At 41.8% G+C, this 21,656-nt stretch overlaps 1 protein-coding gene across 6 annotated transcripts in view; it reads right to left on the bottom strand.

Annotated features, from left to right (window-relative positions):
* The window catches only part of SEMA6A (semaphorin 6A), a 183,300-nt gene that overhangs the window by 11,019 nt on the left and 150,625 nt on the right, over positions 1–21,656 (bottom strand). For 3 of the 6 annotated variants that reach the window (XM_081880351.1, XM_081880353.1, XM_081880352.1), the window contains one exon: positions 16,467–16,631. The exons of the other annotated variants lie outside the window; for them this stretch is intronic. In XM_081880351.1, coding sequence (XP_081736477.1) covers positions 16,467–16,631 — 165 coding nt within the window. The remainder of the gene's footprint in view (positions 1–16,466; positions 16,632–21,656) is intronic. 6 annotated transcript variants of the gene reach the window in all.

Here is a 21,656-nt window from a genome sequence, read left to right as displayed (position 1 = left end):
TAATATGATACTCTCTATTTCTGTTGCTCATAGTTCAAATCCTGTTTGCAAATTCATCATATTATATTTCTTTAAATAGTCTAAAGAAAGCTTCCATTCTTCCATAAAACAGTCATCATTAAGTTCTCTTATTTTATTTGCAGGTAGCCATCTGATCTTATTTTGATTTTAATCCGATTTTAAGCTGTATTTCAGTCGATTGCTGAATTTTATGTCTTAATGTATTATATATTTTGATGTTAGCCACCCTGAGCCTGGTTCTGGCTGGGGAGGGTAGGATATAAATATTATTATTATTATTATTATTATTATTAATGATTACCTTTGCTGTTTCAGCATAGTTACTCCATTTTTGTGGGGAACACCTTTGTAATTATGGGTGATATCCAGTCATACTCATGAGTAGCCCCACTGATTGTCAATGGACTTCATTCCATCAGGTCTACTCATCGAGTATGGCTAATGTTGGGTATCACTCCAAATGTTATTGTCTGGCGCCATTCATCCCTATAGTGGAGCTTTAAGTGATATCATATCATTTCTGTAACTCAGTGAATGTAGCATTCAGTGTTGCCTTCAGCACCATGTGTTCCTAAGATTATTTCATGTCAGGAAACTTGAATATCACTTCCAAGTCTCCCTGCCATCCCCTGCTAGGCTGGGACTTCCTAAATGTGTGAATTTAAAACAGATTTGAGTTTTGTTATGTGAAATGGAAGTTAAAACCAAGAAATGCTTAAGTGAAAAGAAATGGTGCACGCTTCAAAACATATTTGGGGATACACACACCATCTAGTTTGTTCTTTTACAGAATTACACCGGAGGATGCTTTGTTGGTTAAGATGCAAATGCCTTTTCAACTCTTAATCCCATGCTGTAGGTTCTTTTAGATCTTTATATACATTTTAGGACCTTTCTGCTACGCCTGGGATGAGCTAAAACACATCCAGCTGTTTACTTTGGGAAAAGCTCAAAGCAGCTGGGATACATTAGATTTCTATATGCTTATGCGAATATAGCTTACTACAGGGTTCCTGACTAATTGCAGCCTATATCTCATCTTCATGGGTCCCATTTCAAGGAACATTATTTCTCTGATGGCACAAAACAAATGGGATGTTGCCACCAAGGCCCTGTTGCAAATGTAAGGAATGCTATTGTGAATTCTGGGTTCCTGGAAATTTTTTAGTTCTGCTTTGCTCCTCTCCTGTCTGTCTGTTTCTCTCTTTTGGTTTAACTTAGAGTGCTTGACACTTATTTAATCCCAATAGCCTTTTAAAAATTGAATAGGGAACTGCTGTGAATGGGTAAGTGGCTGTACACACACTGCACCTATAAAAAGCAAACTCAAAACACATTCTTTCCCTCACAATAATTCTGGGCCCTGTAGTTTGTGAAGGATAGCTGGGAATTGTAACTTGGTGAGTGAACTACAGGGCCCAGAATTCTTTAAGGAGAAGAATGTGCTTTGGATGTGTTTTTAGATGTGTACAGTTCCCCGTAGTGCATGCCCCAGCATGAAATTGGATGGAAGGAAGGTGTGAACCAAATGTCCGGTGTTTTGTCATGAACAGGAAACCAAAGTTCAGAGGCTGATACAAATCACCCTGGTTTAACATGACAGTGTCAGTTCATGCCTACCTCTGTCCCCTGCTTACGAGATGACACTGAGGACTCGGAATCCACACGACACTCATGGTTGTGTAAAGGCAGGGAGAGTGCAATTAATAAACATATTTAAAATATATTTATTGTCCCTCCTACATCACACTAAGCCAAGCAAAATGCGAACAGGTGGAACTAATTACCCAACCCTTGGATTAAATATCTCAGGTAGCTAATTAATAGGCATTTGCCCCATGCAGAATATCCTCTGAGAATCTTGGAAAAGTGCTAATAAGCTGTCAAAAAACCCGCTGAAAGGCAGACCTTGGCTCTTGGAATTAGTCCCCTCCGTTTCAAAAAGTGTGATTTATAGGAGTTAATGATGAGAGATTGATGCAGTCTAGTGGTGGAAAATCAAATACGCAGAACGTGCCACTGAGAGTATTTATTGTGTATTTGGAGAAAGATAGCAAACAGGGTTGCCGAGAGGTTAACTTGCTTCTCTGAGGCAATATTATAATAAAAGACATGCTCTCTTGTTGGATGAATTTATCTCCGAGATAGAATCTGAAGCCTGAAGTAAATCCAGGGAACAGATTTTGCTGGGTGGGGGGTAGTGGATGCGGCAGGAATGTAAGGGCATTATGCTTCCCTTCTCTTAAAACAACTCCATGACCTTGAATAACTTCAGTGAACCCCCAAAAAATTTAATCTGGAAGTACAATGCACGTGCGTTACAGAATCAGCAGTGTTACCTGCTCTTATGTTGCACATCTTCTTGGCCTAAGCATTTATCCTTGTACACATACAACTGATTGATGGGATCAAAGAGCCCCGTGGGTTAACTAATTTGCTCCTATTTCGCTTCAGTTCGTTGTCAAACTGGATGCAAATCCTGAACCCATTTACCTGGGAGTAAGCCCCTCTTGAACTCAGTGGAACTTGCTTCTGAGTAAATATGTAACTATTTACATATAAATATTTTTATATGTGTTGGAAGTACAATGTGGTAATAATAATAAATAATGAAGTATATGATTAGCTATGGTAAGGTTAACCTGAGGAATTAAAATTTTCAATAACAGGTGCAGCCCCCCACACTATTGCTGAAGTATGCACCCCAAGCTTCTACCGGCACCCTTTGACTTCAACCAGATGCATGCAGATCTAAAGGTAAGTCCCAGCGAACACAGCAGGACTTCTGCATGCTTAGATTCACACAATGAGACTCATATGTACCTCTCTTGTGTGTGTGTGTGTGTGTGTGTGTGTGTGGGTTGATTCCCACTCATATTCACTCCAAAATTAAGAATGGGAATATGGCTAATCAGTTTTTAAATAGCAACGAAGAAACAGCATTTTGTGAAACTATGAACTCTCAGTCTCATCCAGCATATATTTTGAGCCTTCTTAATTGGCAACAAACTCTGCATTTACATATTGTCTGTCTTATACATATGGCGCATTAGGGTCTTGATCCAACAAGTCCCTTAAACCACCGCTATTGCGCTGACATGAAAGGCGGGATACCTGGGGCCCTGCTTGTTGGCACCCCCCCATCCCTACCAACAGGGTAAGTTGCCTTAGGGCAAGGAAGTCGACTAGGGTTCTTTAATTCTGGAAATCCTATGAAGTCATTTTCACTAGTTAATAACGGACTAATGCAATGACAAGTTGGAAAAAAGATGGGGCCATTGTTTCAAAGCATCCATATAAAGTATTTCCAGTAGTTTTAAGATAAAGCACGGGAGGTGTTTTTTTTTAATTAAGCAGGGTAAAAGCTGTATCCAGGAGTATACAACACAAAGAGGACTACTAGCATGAAAAATCAATCTTGAGTTTTGCTGAGATTGTGCCTAAGGCATCTCTTCCAATCCCCATATTGAAGCAAACACAGGAAAACGCCCTTGGAAATGCCTCTGCAAATTTTGCACTATGGCTCTGAAAGGGCATGAATGTTTTATGGAGAAAAACCTTGGATGTTGTCTTGGTAGGAGTGTGCTGTTCTGTGTACGTTTAATCTGTGTTGTGAACCCTTAAATCTCGGGAGACCTTTAAAAGGTTAGTGGCGAAGGATACAATTGCTTTGTGCCATGCTGACAGAGTCTATAGGCCTATAACAACAATAGAGTAGCAGCTAGAAGATGAAGCCAGAAATTAAATTTCCAGCGTTTTGCTAGCAGATTGCTCAAATGCCTTTCCTGCATCTAGTGTCCGTCAATAACACTGCTGTTGGCTTGCTTAATGAGATGTTTGTGTTTGGCAAATACTTTGAACCATGGCCATCACTGGAACAAAGCCTGATTGGATGGTATATATGAGTTGGAAAGGGGCTAGAGGAACAAAATTTGCCAAGGCTTTTGTTGGTATTGTGCTACTGGATTAGCTAATGACATGGATATGTATAAGCTATTTTATCTTAGGCATCCCCACCCCCACACATCTGAAGCTCTTTGAATGGGTCCGAAGAGAAAGTGAACAAAAATGGGCAATAAAATATTGGGAGCCCATTCTATAACCTGGCACTAAAGTATCCTGGACTACAGAGATCTAAGTAGGAGATTAATATGTGTAGTAGACTTTCGAGTACTTCAGCTAAAGAGTAGCATTTGACACTGTTCACAGTATGAATGTGTGTACACTGAACATCTAGGAGGGGGTGATACTGTGGTAGTAAGCCCTTGACTACAACCTACGGACAGGAGGCAGGATCAATAGGCATAGAAGAATTGCGTTGGTGGTCCTGACCTCCTTAACCTTAGTCTACCCCACAAAATCCTGGAAGCTGCAGTTTCCTACTCACAGAAACGCAATGTATAGTACCCAAAACAAACTGCAGTTCCCAAGATTCTTTGGGGGAAGTTGCGTGCATGTGTGTTGGATGTGCATTTAACGTATAGTATGGATCTGCCCCTAAGTGAAAGCATGCAGAGTTTGTTTTCATATGTTGAAATGAATACGCATAGGCTGGAAGCAGAGCCTATGCTCTGTTGACCCTCTTGTTGACCCTCTGACCCTTTTGCCATCTGTAAAGGTCCCTATCCACATATAGCGTGTATGATCCTAGGGAGCATACAAAATACTGTGTGAAGGTGTATAGGTTGTTGCTGAGGCCTGCCGCCACGATCCTGCTTTCTCCCTATGTGCATTCACCATGAGAAGAGTGCTGTTTGCAGGCCTTAATTATATGTACAGTGGTACCTCGGGTTACACACGCTTCAGGTTACAGACTCCGCTAACCCACAAATATTACCTCGGGTTAAGAACTTTGCTTCAGGATGAGAACAGAAATTGCACCGCAGCAGCGGGAGGACCCATTAGCTAAAGTGGTGCTTCAAGTAAAGAACAGTTTCAGGTTAAGAATGGACATCCAGAACGAATTAAGTTCTTAACCCGAGGTACCACTGTATTTCCTGAGGCTGAAACATTATGTTTAAAGAGTGGCAGGGTTTAGCAATCTTGCTCAGCTCCCTTGCCATGGTCAGCCATGCTTTGGTGAGTGAGATGAGCCAAGGCTTCCTCTCAACACTGCAGCTACAGGGGGGAAAGGATGCTCCCCACTGCTTCCCCAGCCCAAACATGGATGCAAGCCTATAATCTGCTTTAGTTCTACACTTGCTGAGTGCCAAATGAATATATCTGGCTTCAAGCTATAGAGGAATGGGGAACCTGTGCTACTCGTTGGACTACAACTGCCTTCTGTTCCGTTCAGCATGGCCAGAGGTCAGGGATTATGGGAGCTGTAGCTCAACAGCATTTGGAAGGCTACAGGTTTCTCATCCCTGATGTAGAGTTGGAAGGGACCCTGAGGGTTATCTAGTCCAAGCCCTGTGATGCAGGAATCTCAAACAGATCAGACATTACAGATGGCCATCCAACCTCTGCTTAAAAACCTCCAAGGAAGGAGAGGCCACCACTTCTCATGGGAGTCTGTTCCACTGTTGAACAACTCTTACTGTCAGAAAGTACTTCCTGATGTTTAGTTGGAATTCCCTTTCTCCTAGCCTCCGGAGCAGGAGAAAACAAACTTCCTCCATCTGCAAGCCCTTTAGATATTGGAAGTTGGCTACCCATATCTTCTCTCAGTCTCCTCTTTACCAGGCTAAACACATCCAATTCCCTCAATCATTCACCATAAGGCTTGGTTTCCAGACCAGCATCTTAGTTGTCCTCCTCTGCACACTTTGCAGTTTGTCAGGGCGGCACCCAGAACTGGACACAGTACTCCACATGTGGTCTGACCAAGGCAAAGTAGAGTGGTACTGTAACTTTCCTTGATTGGGACACTCTACTTCTGTTAATGCAGCCCATAATAGCATTAGCTTTTTTCACTGTTGACTCATGCTAAGCTTGTGGTCTACTAAGACCCTTTGATCCTTTTCACATGTACTACTATCAAGCCAGGTGTCCCCACCTTATATTTATGCTGCTGGTTATTCCTGCCTCAGTACAGAACCTTACACTTGTACCTACTGAAATTCATTTTGTTAGTTTTGGCCCAGTCTCCAATATGTTTTGGTCATCTTGAATCCAGGTTCTATCTTCTGCAGCATTAGCAACTCCTCCTAGTTTGGTGTCATCCACAAATTTGATGAGCACCCCCCCCCCCAGTTTCTTCATCCAAGTTGCTTATAAAGACGTTGAACAACAACAGGGCCTGTGACCACTTGTCACTTTTTCCCCAGGATGGCGAGGGACCATTATTGAGCAGTCTTTGGGTTTGGTCAGTCAACCAGCTCTACAAATCCACCTTGTTTTTGTACCTGTCAGGAAGCTGGAAGCTGCAAAATGCCTGCCAGAGAAAGATTAAATTGGTGCATCTCCGCTGTTCCTATTTGGTGCCAATCTGCAGAAGGGTGACAGGCACTGAGGGGCACTTCCCTGTGGAGTATTTGACACTCACAGATGAAGAGGTAAAGACAGTCTGTATGCTTCCAGCCACACCAGGTCCAAGTTGGAGGTAAGGAGCAGAGGCACCTGCTTGTCCCTGACCACATCCTGTGTTTCAAAGATGCAGTATTAGGTCAGGGGACAAGATCCTGCCCCTTGGGGGAAGGGGCATAACTTGTCCGCAACACAATGTTTGTTGGCCCTGATGAGTGAGAATGCCAAGAACGAGAGAGCACAAGGATTAGAATCTACAGCACGTTTTGGTTGCATTGGGGTCAGCCTCGGCCTTGACGTAGGGAGGATAAAAAAATAATAATCTCCCCATTCTTTAATAACTTGCTATGCATTTTGGAATGAAAAATTGGCTTACATTTTGCAAGATGATGGGGTCCTATTGGTGTTTTCTGAGTCTCTTTCCTAATCCTAAATCTAACGGGAACGATGCCAGTGCAATATCATTACGATGTCATTGATTGCTCCACGATGGTAGGAAAACCTTTAGCATGAATCACAGACATCAAGTGACTATAGAGACTACACAGCTATTTGGCAAGTGATGACTTACCACAACATGCAAATGGCCATGTGGTAAACTGGTCCCCTGCTTTATTTTGCTGATGCTTTTTTCCTGCTAAGGGGTGAGGAAAACCTTTTATTTCTGCACCTGAATCAGAAATCTATGATAACATTCTCCTTACCACTAGGCAGGGCGATGCAGGTGCCCAGCTTACTAAGTGGTTACTTGCACAGTCGTCTGTATTCACTCATATTAACGGGTTAATAATGTGATACAGTGCAGATGCAGTCTTGATGTTTGTTTGCTAGGATTCTAGTGTAGTCCTCAAGTGGGCAAACGTGCCATCCCCGTTTTAATTTTGTGAGAAGCAACACAGGCTAAAGCATACAGGGCAAGACGGGGCGGAGCCCGTTACTCTTATTTCCAAAGCAATTGCCTGCTCAGTTAAGCAATTCCACGCTTGCTCATCATTGCTAAAAACACAGAATAAAAACTGATAACTTGCAAACAGATTTCACTGGCTTATTTTGGCTGTATGGAAGGATCTAAGAACTGGTGAAGAAATCCAATTTTGCCCTCTAGAGAACCTTAATCAGGTGATGTCTTGAGACTTCAGGTGTCCTACAACAATGCTAAATTCTGACACTGCGCTTAGAATTTACAGAAAATGATGGGTCTTAATTAGGGGGCCACCAGAATTTAGGTTGTCATAAAATTATTACAAGCACTGATTAAGTAATGCAATCATTGAGGCTAAACACGTTCCATAAAAAGCTAATAAGAAAGATGAATTATTCAAATATCCATAAGAATATTTCCATTTAAGTGTAAACCAGCAGTAATTTTAACAGCATAAATATGCTTAGTGATTCTTTTCATGTTGTTACAGCCTTTAAAGGGTTTTAAATATGAACAAGCAAATTATTTCCTCTTCCCAGATTTGTACATGTGCCATGGTGTTGCCAGTAGCATAAGCTGGGATGGCTAAACAATTATTTGTTGCTGGGCTCCATGGGATGCATATTAATTCAGTATGGATACAAGTCACTCAAGGTGAAACTCTCTTTGAATTAAGTGCTTATGGAACTTTCCGTCCTTGAAATAAATGGAATTTAAACACATGGAACCGAATCACTGAATGTCATGGCTCGCATTTGGTGCCACACTGACTAAGAGTCAAACTAGATTTGGTACATGACATCAACGATTTGTTCTGCCAGTCAGAAGCCACATGAGATGCTTTTACTACATACAGAGGACATGTTGCTTGGGGAGAAAGCCTTTAACTGCTTCCTCCAGTGTCGTTTCCTAAATGTAAATTGCCAGTCTGAATATGCTAACACCGCAATGGATAGTTGGTTGGGAGAGACCTGTATAGATACTGTTCTTCCGCCTTCCAAGCTGATGGCAGCTTTGGGAAGGAAAGGGTTAACCACATCTCATAGAACCCAATCTATAAAGCAGCTGGTCTGACTCATATCTCACCTTTTTGGATAGGCTTTTAGATGCTAATGGGTTAAGTCATTTTATGATGCTGCAAAGTATATTATGATGTAATTTATGTGGGTGTTTTTTTAAAAAAATGTTTTTGCTTACAATGTGTTTTGTTTTATATTACCTTCTTTTTTTGTAGACCAGCTTCTGACCATTTTAGTAAAGCGTGGAACAGAAATACCGTATTTTTTGCTCTATGAGACTCACTTTTTCCCTTCTAAAAAGTAAAGGGAAATGTGTGTGCGTCTTATGGAGCCAGAACAGCAAGAGGGATTGCTGCTTTCACTGCGCAGAGATCCCTCTTGCTCTTCTGGCTTCTGAGATTCAGAATATTTTTTTTCTTGTTTTCCTCCTCCAAAAATTAGATGCGTCTGGTGGTCTGGTGCGTCTTATAGAGCAAAAAATATGGTATATTAATAAAAATAAATAAGCAGGTACAAGCTGATAATAATTTTTTGGGGGTGGGGACCTCATATGGGAAGCAAGCACATTTAAAGGCAAAGCACACACTTTAGAATACCTTCAAGTTTAGCCTATCTCCAGAGTAATTTGGGAGAGACTGGCTGGAGGAAGAGGATAAATGGCTGCTTAGTAAAGGCCCTGCTCCTTTTATTTCAAACAGCAGACAACCTTGCTCAGTCACCAAAGACGGCTCAATCGCTCCAGTGCTTGTTTGCCTGCCTCATATTTCCTTGCCATTTTGCTCAAAGCTCAAAGGGCATTAAGCAGGTCCATTTTTTATGAAAACACTGCCCAGCTGCTGGGACTTGAATCAAACACCTGAAGTGTCAGTCACTGAGGCAAGTATTTGAGCTGTTTTCTAGATGCTCTGTGGTCGCCTTTGACAAATTGCCAGAGTGAAAAAGGAAAAAAAGATACATGAAACTGACCTGCAAATTTGAGATTCATGCCTGGTTTAGCTAGATGAATCTGTGCACCTAGGTGCAGATATTGCTTTGATAGATCACAAAGGCATATTTCTTTGTTTTATATATATATAAAGTTACAGCCCTGTCTTCGCATGCATTTACATATCATGAAGCCAGCCCTGGATTAATGGAATAAATCTGTTTCTGGGAATCAGTTTTGTGTTGTGAAAAATCTACTAACCATGGGGCAAGATGGTGATTCGGTGGTGGTTAAAATTGCTAAAACAACATTTTATGTTCTGCTACCATACACACACTCAACATTATGAGCCGTGTTTACTGCTTTGCACACTTTGAATCTGGATCAGTTCCTATGAAGGAATGAGCTTTGACTCATAGTGTGGCAACACGATAGTCCTTTTTGGCTTTTGATAACTGTCACTCTTCAGTTTGCTCTGATACTTAGTGCTGTTCCTCTTTATCTCTTAACAAAACTTCTCATGCAGCTATTTTGTGCACACTCTGGAAGGACACTGCTTCCATCTCATTTTTCATCGGTTTCTCATTATTTCACTTTAATCCCTTTCCTATCAACTCATAAAACCTTTTCATTTTAAAACTATCTTTAAATCTCCAGTGCAATTTTGAAAAATTCCTTTTATGACACGCATGAATAATATGTATTTTATAAACAAGGATGTTTTCAATAATTTGATTGTTATTCATCAAAGAGTATCTTAAGGGGGCATAATCTATAGGGCTTTATACAGGTCAGACTTCAAATGTGGGAAGTATTTTTACTGGGATCTAAATGAGGATACAGAACTTTTGTAATGTATTAAAAAATGAGGTTCCTCACGGAAAGCAAATAAATAAATAAAATTCCTGCATGTATGAAATACTACTCGGATTACAATTACAAAATTTCTTACTTTTTGTCGCAGGCCTCTGCCAGATGTGAGGAAAACAGCGGAAATGGAGACAGACAGGGCTAATTCTGCCATGTTGTGCTATTTGGAAACTCCATCACCCCAAGCGTGAGAAATACACTGCCGTAAAACCAGCTCAACAAAGGAGAGAATCTGCCTTTTTCTTTAATGTCGCATTTTCAAGGGTTTGCTTTTGATGTCGGTTGTCAGAATGGTTTACTAAAATGAGAGTGGCTCCAGCCATATGTGTCTTAGGCACAAAGCTCCTTCCTGGCCCCAAAAGATGGAACTGATTATGCAGCTGCTACTTGAACTGACACAGCTTTTCAACATCATTTGCCCATTCATCATTTACACCCAGAGCCTCAGTGGGCCATAGGGTATTCAGCTGAGGAGGACACTTCCAAGTCCATTTTGGTGGAAACCTAGTGAAGGATTCTTTGCCAGCAGAAGAATACAACAACTTTTAAAAAACAACAACGACAGGTAATATACAGCCTTTTCTTTCAATGTCCTTGAATCTATTTAGTAATACTAAATAAATGGGCTTGTTGGGTGTCTTCTGAGTGCTATCTAGCAATCCGTCAACACTGAAAGTGATACTGCCTATTTCCTTTACGTTTACTTACTGATGGCACCATGGAACTTAGGGCTGATTCGACACTACACCAACGCAGGGTAGAAGTCTCAGAAAACGCTGGTGTGTGTGGGATTCTACCACAGTGTCCTACACTACCGATGGGCAGCAAGGGAAAGGTCCACAAGCTCAGGGCAATCTACTTAACAGATAGATCACAAAGATTTGGCCTCCTATTTGGTGTGCCACTTCAAAGGAGCACTTTTAAGGCCTCTGTGTGAGGACTATAACATCTGAATTGACCATTCACTGCAGATTCCCCCCCCCCCAGCAATATAGCTTCACTGAAATCCAGTTAGATGGTGAGTTGCAACACCCCCTCTATTTTTTGAGATGCAAATAAGCCAGTTTTTTTGTAATGAGCAGTGCATGCTGAAATAAACGTGGTTTCTAGTTGCCTTTGATGTTAGTTTTGTCAATATTATTAAAACAAACTGTACGTCTCTGACTAATCTTTTTCAATCAGTAGCTTTCTAAATTTGATGCAGACTCTGTAATATTTTTGGTTGTTTGTATATTTATAACTGACTTCTCAGCTCTCTGGGGCCCTCAAGGCAGCTCACAGTGTAATTGTGGCCATAAACAGAGAACCATCTCCCCCATTTGGCCGCGTGCTCCTTTTCACAAATCACTGCTCAGCCGTTAACTTACTCCTGTGAACATTTTTCGCTTGATGGGAGTTGGAATCATGGGATCGCGTGAGTCTGGGACTCCAACATCGTACTGCTCAAGAGGGTAAACAACTCGCATAAATAGCAGTTTGTGGAAATGAGTTGGCAGAGCTGAACGTGGGAACAGACTCGGAGTGCATCATTTATTTTGAAGCACTGTTATTCTCTCGTTTTCTAAGGAATTGTAAGTTGAGGACTGATTAACACTGCGTTTTCAAGAGAAACAAGGCTGCTCAGGATCACTTTACCAGAGAGAGGTTTTCCTTAACTGATTACTGTGAGCAAAGAAAAGTGACGCACATACCGCTAAAAAAAAAGCAACTCACGAGTTAAATGGAACAAACCATTCTGCCCCCACTTTTGAATGACATGAACATTGCAACAACTTTAGTGAAAACAATGAAGTGAAAGCCACATCTGTGTTTAGTTTTCAACACTTTAACTTAAAAAGGGATAGCTTGAGAGGTTCTAGACAGCTAATGACAGAGTTAAAACAGAACAGTTGTTTTGACAAAATGAATATGAGACTAGAAATTTATTGGGAATTTCTAAAGAAGAAAAGAAGGGTGGGGGGGCAATGAAGGAGGCAAGGCCCTGTTATTGCTAGAGAAAATTACTCCATTTTCTTTGTTTATATTCTTTTGGTTAGTGGGAGATCTCTAAACATAGCACTGTAATACTACTTTATAGTAAAGAGGGTACAGCCTTGGAACATTCCACAGAGAGGATTTTCTACCATGGGAGAGGGCAGGGGAGAGACTATGTACAATGGCAGCAGAAGGGAAGGTTAGATTGCAATGTGAGAAATACTGGTTTTTGTAAAAAGGTGAGAAACACACAGAATTAAATTAACACTGCAAACACAGCAAGAAAGGAAAGAAAACAGAAACATACTCCGGAAAGGTATTTGTGCAGGGATGCAAAAAAGAGGGAGCAAAAAGAAAAGGCTGCAAAATTTTGCCAAGCAAAGGTGGAGAAGAACTGTTGGTTGTTATCGAATTCCCTTCCCTCATCCCAAATGGAATATATTTTTCAATGGCCAAAATGCATAAGGCCAGAAGGAAGGCAATGCACACAGCCTCTTTGCTAGGCACTGCAATCCACATTTTGATCTTGGCAGGAATTGTGAGGTTTCTCCAAACAGCAGTTCCGGAGTATATTTAGCTACCAAAGCTGCGGTGCACACAAATGTCACATTCCCATGAGTCAACCCATTTAATTATCCCCCCCTCCCCATTTCTTGCATCTCTTCTCAAGATGATTCCCTCAAGATGTTTGCGCTGAATTAAAAGCGGGACATATGGATGTGACATCATCGAGGCGTCAGTGGCATTGAAAACAAAGCAGCAAGTGGCTTAAGAATTAGTACAATTAAAAAGGCAAGTCCGGTTTTTGGGTAGGAGGGAAAGAGAGAGCACGCAAAAGCACCTTCCACAGGTACAACAGAACCACCAAAAAACAAACAAACCCCAAACAAACTGAGAAAGCATGTTGTAAAATAAAAATATAAGGCAGGAAGAAAACTTTTGTGAAGGAAAATAAATCCACAACCAAAGTGAATATAGGAAAGATTAAGCATAATGCTCTCTTTCAAAAAAAATTGCATAACAACTCTTTCCTTTGCCCTCATATAATAATAATTGGAATATCAGTAGTTGTTTTTTTATGTGCCAGCTTGGCTTGAAGGGGGCAAGGGAAGGAGAGACAGCACACAGATATGTGATAATGGTAAACAACCATGCAGTCACCTCTGCCACCATTGTTTTTTCACCCTCTTAACGTGTATAGACTGCTTCCAGCTTTGATCATATTCCTAATTAGGCCCCTAAGAATCCATATTTAAATACGCACGTTCAAGTGCTAATAAAGTCTCTCTGGTAACCTCATCATTAGGCGAATTCAAGTGAAAACAATCATAGCCCATCAGCTTTTCGCTGGGGGCGGCCTTGAAATTTGAAAGGAGATTGCAATATGACAAGTAGGTCTGCTTGCCCATTCAGTCAACTGCTGTGCAGTCTCAAAAACCACAAAGAACAAGTGCACTCTACCAACTCTGAAAGATCTTTTTTTAAACTAGAGATTTATCAGCTGCTTGAAAAATATGTATAGATTAGTATTATCATCCCACCTTTTAACCGAACGCCCATAAATAAATAAATATCCATACAACTAAAATCTGCTCCACTCATGTTTTCAATTCTCTAGGAACAACTAGGATTGACTAATGTGTTGTCTGTAGGGCTGTCTTTGAATACTTTCAGAAACTGAAGTTCCAAAAAGGGGGTAGAGGAGCCACCAGGAGCTTGACGGAGAGTAGTTGGTGGAACATACCTCACCAGTTCTGAAAAGCATTTCATTTGCTTCTAGTCTATTTATGAGCACAATGCAAAGTGCTTGTATAAAACTCCATATAGCTTGGGAACAGAGGAACATCTCTTTCATTACAAACATGCCTGTGTATTGAGGTAATCTTCAAAGACACTCCTTTCAGGTGCCACCAACATTTGAGATAATGTGCCTGGTGACATCCCATTGCATAGTGGGACCTCAGGGAAGCTTGCCTGACATTAACATTCAGCATCAGGCAAAGACAATTTTATTATTTTAGTCCTTTTACTGTGTGTTTTTTTTAATTCTGTTTTGTATGCCTCCCTGGAAGATTTGCTGAAGAGTGGTGTATACCTCTTTCAAACAAATAAACAACAGCTATATGCTGTTCTTGAGATACTGAAGGAACTACCTAACAACTTAGGTAAAAGGTAAAGGGACCCCTGGCCATTAGGTCCAGTCGTGGCCGACTCTGGGGTTGCGGCGCTCATCTCGCTTTATTGGCCGAGGGAGCCGGCGTACAGCTTCCGGGTCATGTGGCCAGCATGACTAAGCTGCTTCTAGCGAACCAGAGCAGCACACGGAAACGCCGTTTACCTGTTTATCTACTTGCACTTTGACGTACCTATTTATCTACTTGCACTTTGATGTGCTTTCAAACTGCTAGGTTGGCAGGAGCTGGGACCGAGCAACGGGAGCTCACCCCGTCACGGGGATTTGAACTGCCGACCTTCTGATCAGCAAGTCCAAGGCTCTGTGGTTTAACCCACAGCGCCACCCTTGTCCCTCCCTAACAACTTACACTTGGATAAACCAAAGTGCCCATTAGAGTAACTGACCTTAACTAAAAGGGTTCAAGAATGAACTATGGAGCCTTTCATTAACCAATTAACTTTTTCCTCTGTGCTTAAAATTAGCAACAACCTTACACACTTACCTAGGAGTAAGCCCCATTGATCTCCATGGTGCTTATGTCTGATTAGACATCACTGTTCGTTGATAATCAATGGATGTACCGTGCAATGTCTACACAGATGTCAATGCCTGCTATCAGACGTGTCTACTCAGAAGCAAGCCTCATTTAGGGCAATGGAACTTAGGCTTCCAGGTAAGTGGGACAGAGCTGAACCCCAAACAGCAGAAAAACTTATTGCCTTAATTTAAACTAGAGGAAAATTTGACCCAAAGTGCTCTTTCCTCGCCGAAAAGCTGTCATCTGAGCACTACAGCTGTGCAACCCTATTCTTTGCCCGTGGGATTCCTATTGAAATTAAGGGAAGCTGCATGACATCAGCGTTGTAGTGGATTCTGTCCTAAAGTCTACCTTAAAGAAAGCATTTCCCCCCAGCTGAGAAGATTAAAGAACCTAGTTGCTTAATTCATTTAAGCTGGGAGCTCAAGCCACTTCAACCAGAGTAGTGTAGGGAACTCTCACTGAAATGAAAGGTACTGAGTGTAGCAAAAGTACAGACAGAACAGATGAAGCTGAAGCTCCCTGTTGAGAAGCATTAGAAAAGCTGGACCGGACGACTTTCAAGATTTGAGCATCTGTGATTGCGATCACACTGCATGTGAAAATAGCCAATCCAAGGTTGCAGCAACTGGCAAAAGATGGATATCATAGGAAGTGCCCATTCGCCCCTGTTTCAAAGATGTGCCGTTTCAATTATGGGGGGGCTATAAATTGGAATTGTGGACACACGCCCTCACTCTAAAGTTTAATTAGAAAATGAAATAAAGACTGCAGCCTTATGATTAGCTGCCTGAGAGAGTGCACAATGGCAGGTGGGACTTCTAGTGAAGAACTCAGAAACCTGGCACTTGTCCCGTTGTAAAGTTGCACTTAAAAAAACAACTAATATTTGAGCTACCAAACAGCAAAATGTTGACAATATGGGTACTTTTTTAATGATAAGAGAAAAGAAAAGGGCGGGGACAATTACAATGGCATCAACCGTTCTTGCCACAGCTATTTGTGGCTCAAGATGCCCTGTTTCTTCAAGCACAATCCATCAGGAAGCCTTATCGACATGAATGGGAGCACTGCAGGCTGTTATTAATGTCAACTGGGCTTGTACAGGGGAACTTCCAGGTGGAATGTGTCCTTTATTTCAAGGGATTTTCCGTAACACTACAAAGTGGCTTGAACATGCAGCTTAAATGAATTAAACATCAAAAGTACTTCCATACACTCTGTTGGAAGTGCGGAATGGTGAATAATGTAAAGCACATAGGTCATCTCCTATCACCGTCATCTCATCTAGCTTAAAACTCCCCAGTCTTGTTCTCCAGCACACCCAAAGTTTATATGCTCACATTTGTTCTGTATGGTTTTCTTGAGTCACTGGGCAGCCGAAACCCAATTTTAAAATTTTATTATTTTGCTTTCTGCCTGTGTGTGTGATAAGCTTTTAATTATAGGGCCAGAGTTTTTATTGCAAGTTGCTGCGCTCCAGCTGGAAGCAGTTACACTGCAGCCGCTCCCCTCCCTCGCCACCACAGGAAGAATGATTTCCAAGGCCTTACCCTTCTTGTCCTGGTGATTATGGGATGAGACGGCCACATAGGGGTTTGTGTTTTCAGACGAGCCAACCGGATCCTTCCAATCGAGCATGCGGCCCCTAGCGTCATAGCCCTGTTGGGCTGGAGAGTCTGAAGTGGTAGTACTGGGAACAAGGGAACTGGAGTGTCCTGTTTGCATCATAAATATAGTTAGGGAAAGGGAGAAGAAGCAGCCTGACAGCAAGCAACATTTCCAAAGGCATTTCCTTGAAGGATGTGCATTATTTGAACCTTCAGGGTCAATGAAAGAACATACACCTTTCTGAGTCCACAGATCCCTTAACTAACTACATTCTTTCTGCGGCACCCCTGTGGGGCTCAGGAGCCCAGTTGTGTCACCCCTTGCCTGCAGAGCTGGCAGCCTCTCACCCTTTTTCAAACACCTTCCCTTGAGGAGTGTTCCCTCAGCTGCCTCTCCTCTCCCCTCCTCCTTGGGAGTTCTCTGGGCAGCTGCCGCAGCAACCCCTGGTCTCTGAGTCACCTCAGCTCCTGGCAACCAGCACCCCCTGGCCAGCTCCAGAGGCACCATTTGCCTGGGGAGTTTGTAGCCAGGGCTGCTGCAACAAACAGTTGTGCAAGCCTTTGGGATGCAGAGACGTGAGAGGGCATCAGGAGAGGGAGGGAAGGAAAGAGGGACAGAGGCTGGTGTTGCCTGCAGCACCCCTGACCATCATTCAAGGCACCCCAAGGTGCCCCGGCACACTGGTTGAAAACCACTGACATACACAATTAAAAGCCAAAGAGTTGCACATGTATTTTCAGCAAGGTGTGATCCAACACCTGAGAAGAGTGACAGGATTATCTACAGCAGCCTTTGCCAACCTGGTTTCCTCCAGCTGGCGCTGATGGGAAACGTAGTCCAAAATATGTGGAGGACAGCAGGATGGCAAAAGCTAATCATTGAGGAGGATTAGCTGAAATTTGCTGCCAAAGTTAAGAGATCTTTGTGATTTGTGTGTTTCCATGATGGAACTTCATTTATGAAAAGCAAAACACCAGCCATGGTGGTTGGATAATATGAAGAAAGAGAGAGAGATGAGAAAAATAATCAAATGCAAAAGCAGAAAAAGATGAAGATAATCTGTCTCTTAATGTCTTCCTCCACTGATTTGGGCAGAGATAACCCATTCAGCAACAAAAACCATTAAAAAAATGATTTTACCAGTCTCTTATTGAAAGCAAAAATGAAGTGTTGTCATAAGCCTTTCTAGGATATGAATTCTAGTGTTGAAAAGGAGGTTTCCTTATATCAGGCCATAGTATTTTGCTCACTTAGCCCAGTGTGCTTCACTCTAACAGCAACTCTCCAAGGACTCAGAAAGAGACTGGGAGGTATTTTTTGTGCTCTCTGTTGCCAAACAGTCTCACTTCAAAAACGAATGAAATGTGGAGGAAGATTGCGCCAAAAGATCTTGGAAAATCTGTGATGGGATATAGGAGATTCCAGTGATTTGGCCTGGTTGTCACCAAGCAATAACTACGGTAGATAATACTCCTTCTGGAATTTTCGGATTAAGTCTCCTCTCTTGGCCACTCATACTAGAAAGTAAACAGATGCATTTGGACCCATTAAATCTTCCTGCAGGCTTTCAAAGGCACCCTTCCATTTAGAGTACACGGCAGCAGCCAATCTGAGACCTTACACTGGCATGTACAAAACAGCAGGTTCCTAATTTTCCAGGAGGCTGGAACAGGGAACTCAAAAGGTCATGTAATTGGAAAAAAAGATTATCCTAGCCATCAAAGCTACATGGAATTCCAAAAGTGCACATGGGTCCTGGACCACAGTCTGGCGAGAAAGTGCTTGTTTGGGGATCATAAGCCTTTGTACAGGACAGGCGGAATTCCCATCCACAAGTCACTTGGGCCAACAGAACCTGCCTCTGAGGCAGGCATGGGGAATTTCCAGCTCATGGGAAATTTTTGGTCCGCAAGGCTGTTTCAGCCAAGCCACGTTCATCATTGCTGTTGACATGCAGCCGTCAAACTTGGTCCACAGCTATGTGTGTGCATAAATAAGGACCAAGCCCACTGACCAGATCCAGTTCCTCACACCTATGCTCAGGGATGATCAGGAAGTGGTAGCATAGCCAGGACCATCACAGGCTCAAACAATCTGGTGGGGAAGGCTATATACTATGTGGGGAGAAGACAAGGAGCAAGGAGAGTCAGCAGGGGAAGGAGGGGACTTGGAGGATGTGTTTGTCTTGAGTAGGGACTACTCAATGCAGCAGAATGAGAGAGGTGGGAGTTGTTCTTCTCAGCCACATGAAGGCTGCAAGGTAGCTTAGGAACTCATGCCACCCCTTATATATTATGCTCTCGTACTTGTAACTAGTTTGCAGGAAAGCAGGTCAGATTCACAGTGTTTTACTGTGGCTGGAGCTATCAGTTGCAACAGCTAATCATTAACATGATTAATTTATAGGAATGTACCCCAGGCTGGAGAATTGCACTGACATGGGCACTGCATTATTCTTTATCTATCATGACAGGGAGTGCAGTTCCACCAGTGCCCATTAATAATGAAAACTTAGGAGTTGCCTTAAGGATTTCCAAAATAATTCTTTAAAATTTATATTCTTTGAAAATAATAATTCCTTTAATTGGAGCGGGGTGGAGGAGGGAAAAAAGATCCCCCACCCATTTGTTTTCTTGGCATTTGGGAATATAGCAGGGTGCCTAAACGTGTCTACAGAGAAGGAAAATCTCTGGAGATCTTGATATCAGCATTTTTCATACACTGCTTGCTTTGAATGTAGATAAAATCGGTGGAAACATATTTGGCTTCTGTAATTGGGACTGCTGCAAAAAATAAAATAAAAGAGGTACTCCCTAGCAACATGGTCATCCATAAGCAGTAACCGCCCCCCCCCAACACTGAGGCAGTGAATAGCCATGGAAATTTATATCTCGAGTTTTTCATGCTCATTCCCTGCAATTAGAGGACTACTGATATATCTCCTCCCCTGGGCAGCCCAACCTTCTGTTTACTTTTGTACATCACAAAAACTTGTTCAACTTGACCAGGAATGCAGTTCTCAGCACAATAAAGCAATTAGTTGTATCTAAAGGTATTAGGACTAGAAGGAACCATTGCCAAACAGCAGTTGCATTTCATGCTTTGATTTAATATGCATTTTCCACCCACATCCCAGTACAGATACTTTTCAGTTTAGATGCGTTCAGAGGGGCCATTTTATGGTTAAGCTGTACGTATGGTTAAGGAAAACCTTTTCTTAATACGGTAATCTAGGGAAAATATTTGCCCAGGGGACACATTCTCTGCAATAAGTGTTCCCAAACCATATGCTTCAACTATGTGGAGAACTCATTGATAATGGAAAGCTGTAACTATGTAAAAAATAATAATTAATGAGTACCAGATGGTAGTAGGGCAAGAAAGTGTTTCACTGAAATGTCAAAAATCAGCCTATTAACTCCGTTACTAATATGTTAGTCTACTGCACATTGAGAAATGATTTGCTACATGTAATCAAGATAAATTCTCTTTCATCTCGGTTTGAGAGATGAGTGAACAAATGCCAAAAAAAACAGAGCATACTATTCTTTCCCACCAGGTCTTGAAATTTCTAGCTGGTTACACTTTGGACTTGCTAGCTGGGTCACCAAACAACCTCTTTTGCCAATACTTACCCCCTTGGAGCTCTAGCCTAGCCCAAAGTTGTGCCACATTCATTGTCTATCTGCATTCTGATACAGGATATGAAGAACTGCCTTTTGCTAAGCCAGTTCAATGATTCATTGAGATAACTGCTGACAAGGCAGAGTTTGGTTTCCCAAGGATCTCAGACAACTGTATTTCTGATGACAGTTACGTGAATTCTTATTTAGTCCCGTATATGAAAAGTATATACCTTTACTAAGCTGTGCTTGCCTATCCTTTAGAATGTGTTGCCATTCTTTTAGATAGCAGAATGGCTCACTGCAAAACTGTAAATTGAAGTCAATGGGAATACTTGAGGTTATGGTCACGATAGCATGGGAGTCCTTAGTATTCTTTTTTTAAAAAACAAAAACAAAACACCCACCTGCGTAATATCTAGACTACAGGAAAACCAGATATATACAATCAAATATAGAAGATGCCTTCTGTTTAATTTCTCAGAAGGAAAAAAATATTCTGCAAAAATAGTGTGTTTTTTTACTATATTTTGAAAGTTTCCTAACAGTGTGCTTGAATACCACCATCATAGCATTATTTTTCAAACCAGTTTTTTCAGCTTCAATTTTAAAACTCTAATTCTTTCAGGTTTTAAAATTGAGCCTGATTTTAAAAATACGCATCTTGCCAAGATACCACATTCACGATTTGTTAAACTTTTGTCATTGTGATAACAGTATACAAAGAAGAAATTGGATGCAACCAGAAGACTTCACGGAAAGGATCTTGAAAATGTTAAGATGGGTTATCAATGCATACTAGCATTTGTTCTAAGAGACGGCAGATATTAAAATGCTCTACACACTCTTCAGTTATGCGACTAGAGAACAACCTAGTAAGACAATGAATGGGGAAAGTTAAAGCAACACCACAAAGGGAGACAGGATGTGGCAGCAGCAAAATGAGGGCCTCATTCACTAAGACTGATGCATATGAGAGTAAAATTTTACAGGAAGAAAGCCTGTTTTGTTCTCCCCTTTCCCTGTGCCATGTGTATTTGACTTTTTGGCAGGACAGGTGCTTGACATGGTTGGTATGATTATTTTGGATATGGGAAACAATTGTGCATGAAAAGGTCAGATGCTTAAGTCTTTTCAAATTATTGCAGGAGTTTATCTGTCACGGCAGATAAGAGAGGGGAAAAAACAACAACCCAGAGACTGAACTGGCAAGAAAAAATAAGAAGCAGCAAGGAAGTGCAGAAAACCATTCATTTCCTTGGCAATTGGGAGCATATTAGGCATCTTCCTCTGTCACCCACAGAGATATCCTAGTGTGCATTTTTGGAAGTGGCAGTGTGCAGATCCACTGATGAAACAAGCACATCTACCGCTTTGCCATTTTGCCGTAGGCAGAGCAGAATGCTCCTACGTTTTCTTACTGTTGACTACAATGGGAAGAAATTAACTACGTCAGCCCCATGGCGGATGCAGCACTCCGTGGGAGTATTGAGGAAGCAAAGGAGCTCT

This window comes from Podarcis erhardii (genome assembly GCF_964252035.2).
Source record: "Podarcis erhardii genome assembly, chromosome: 11".
NCBI classification, from domain to species: Eukaryota; Metazoa; Chordata; class Lepidosauria; order Squamata; family Lacertidae; genus Podarcis; species Podarcis erhardii.
Note: the sequence above shows the minus strand (reverse complement) of the source record. Positions and strands in the feature narration are given on the sequence as shown.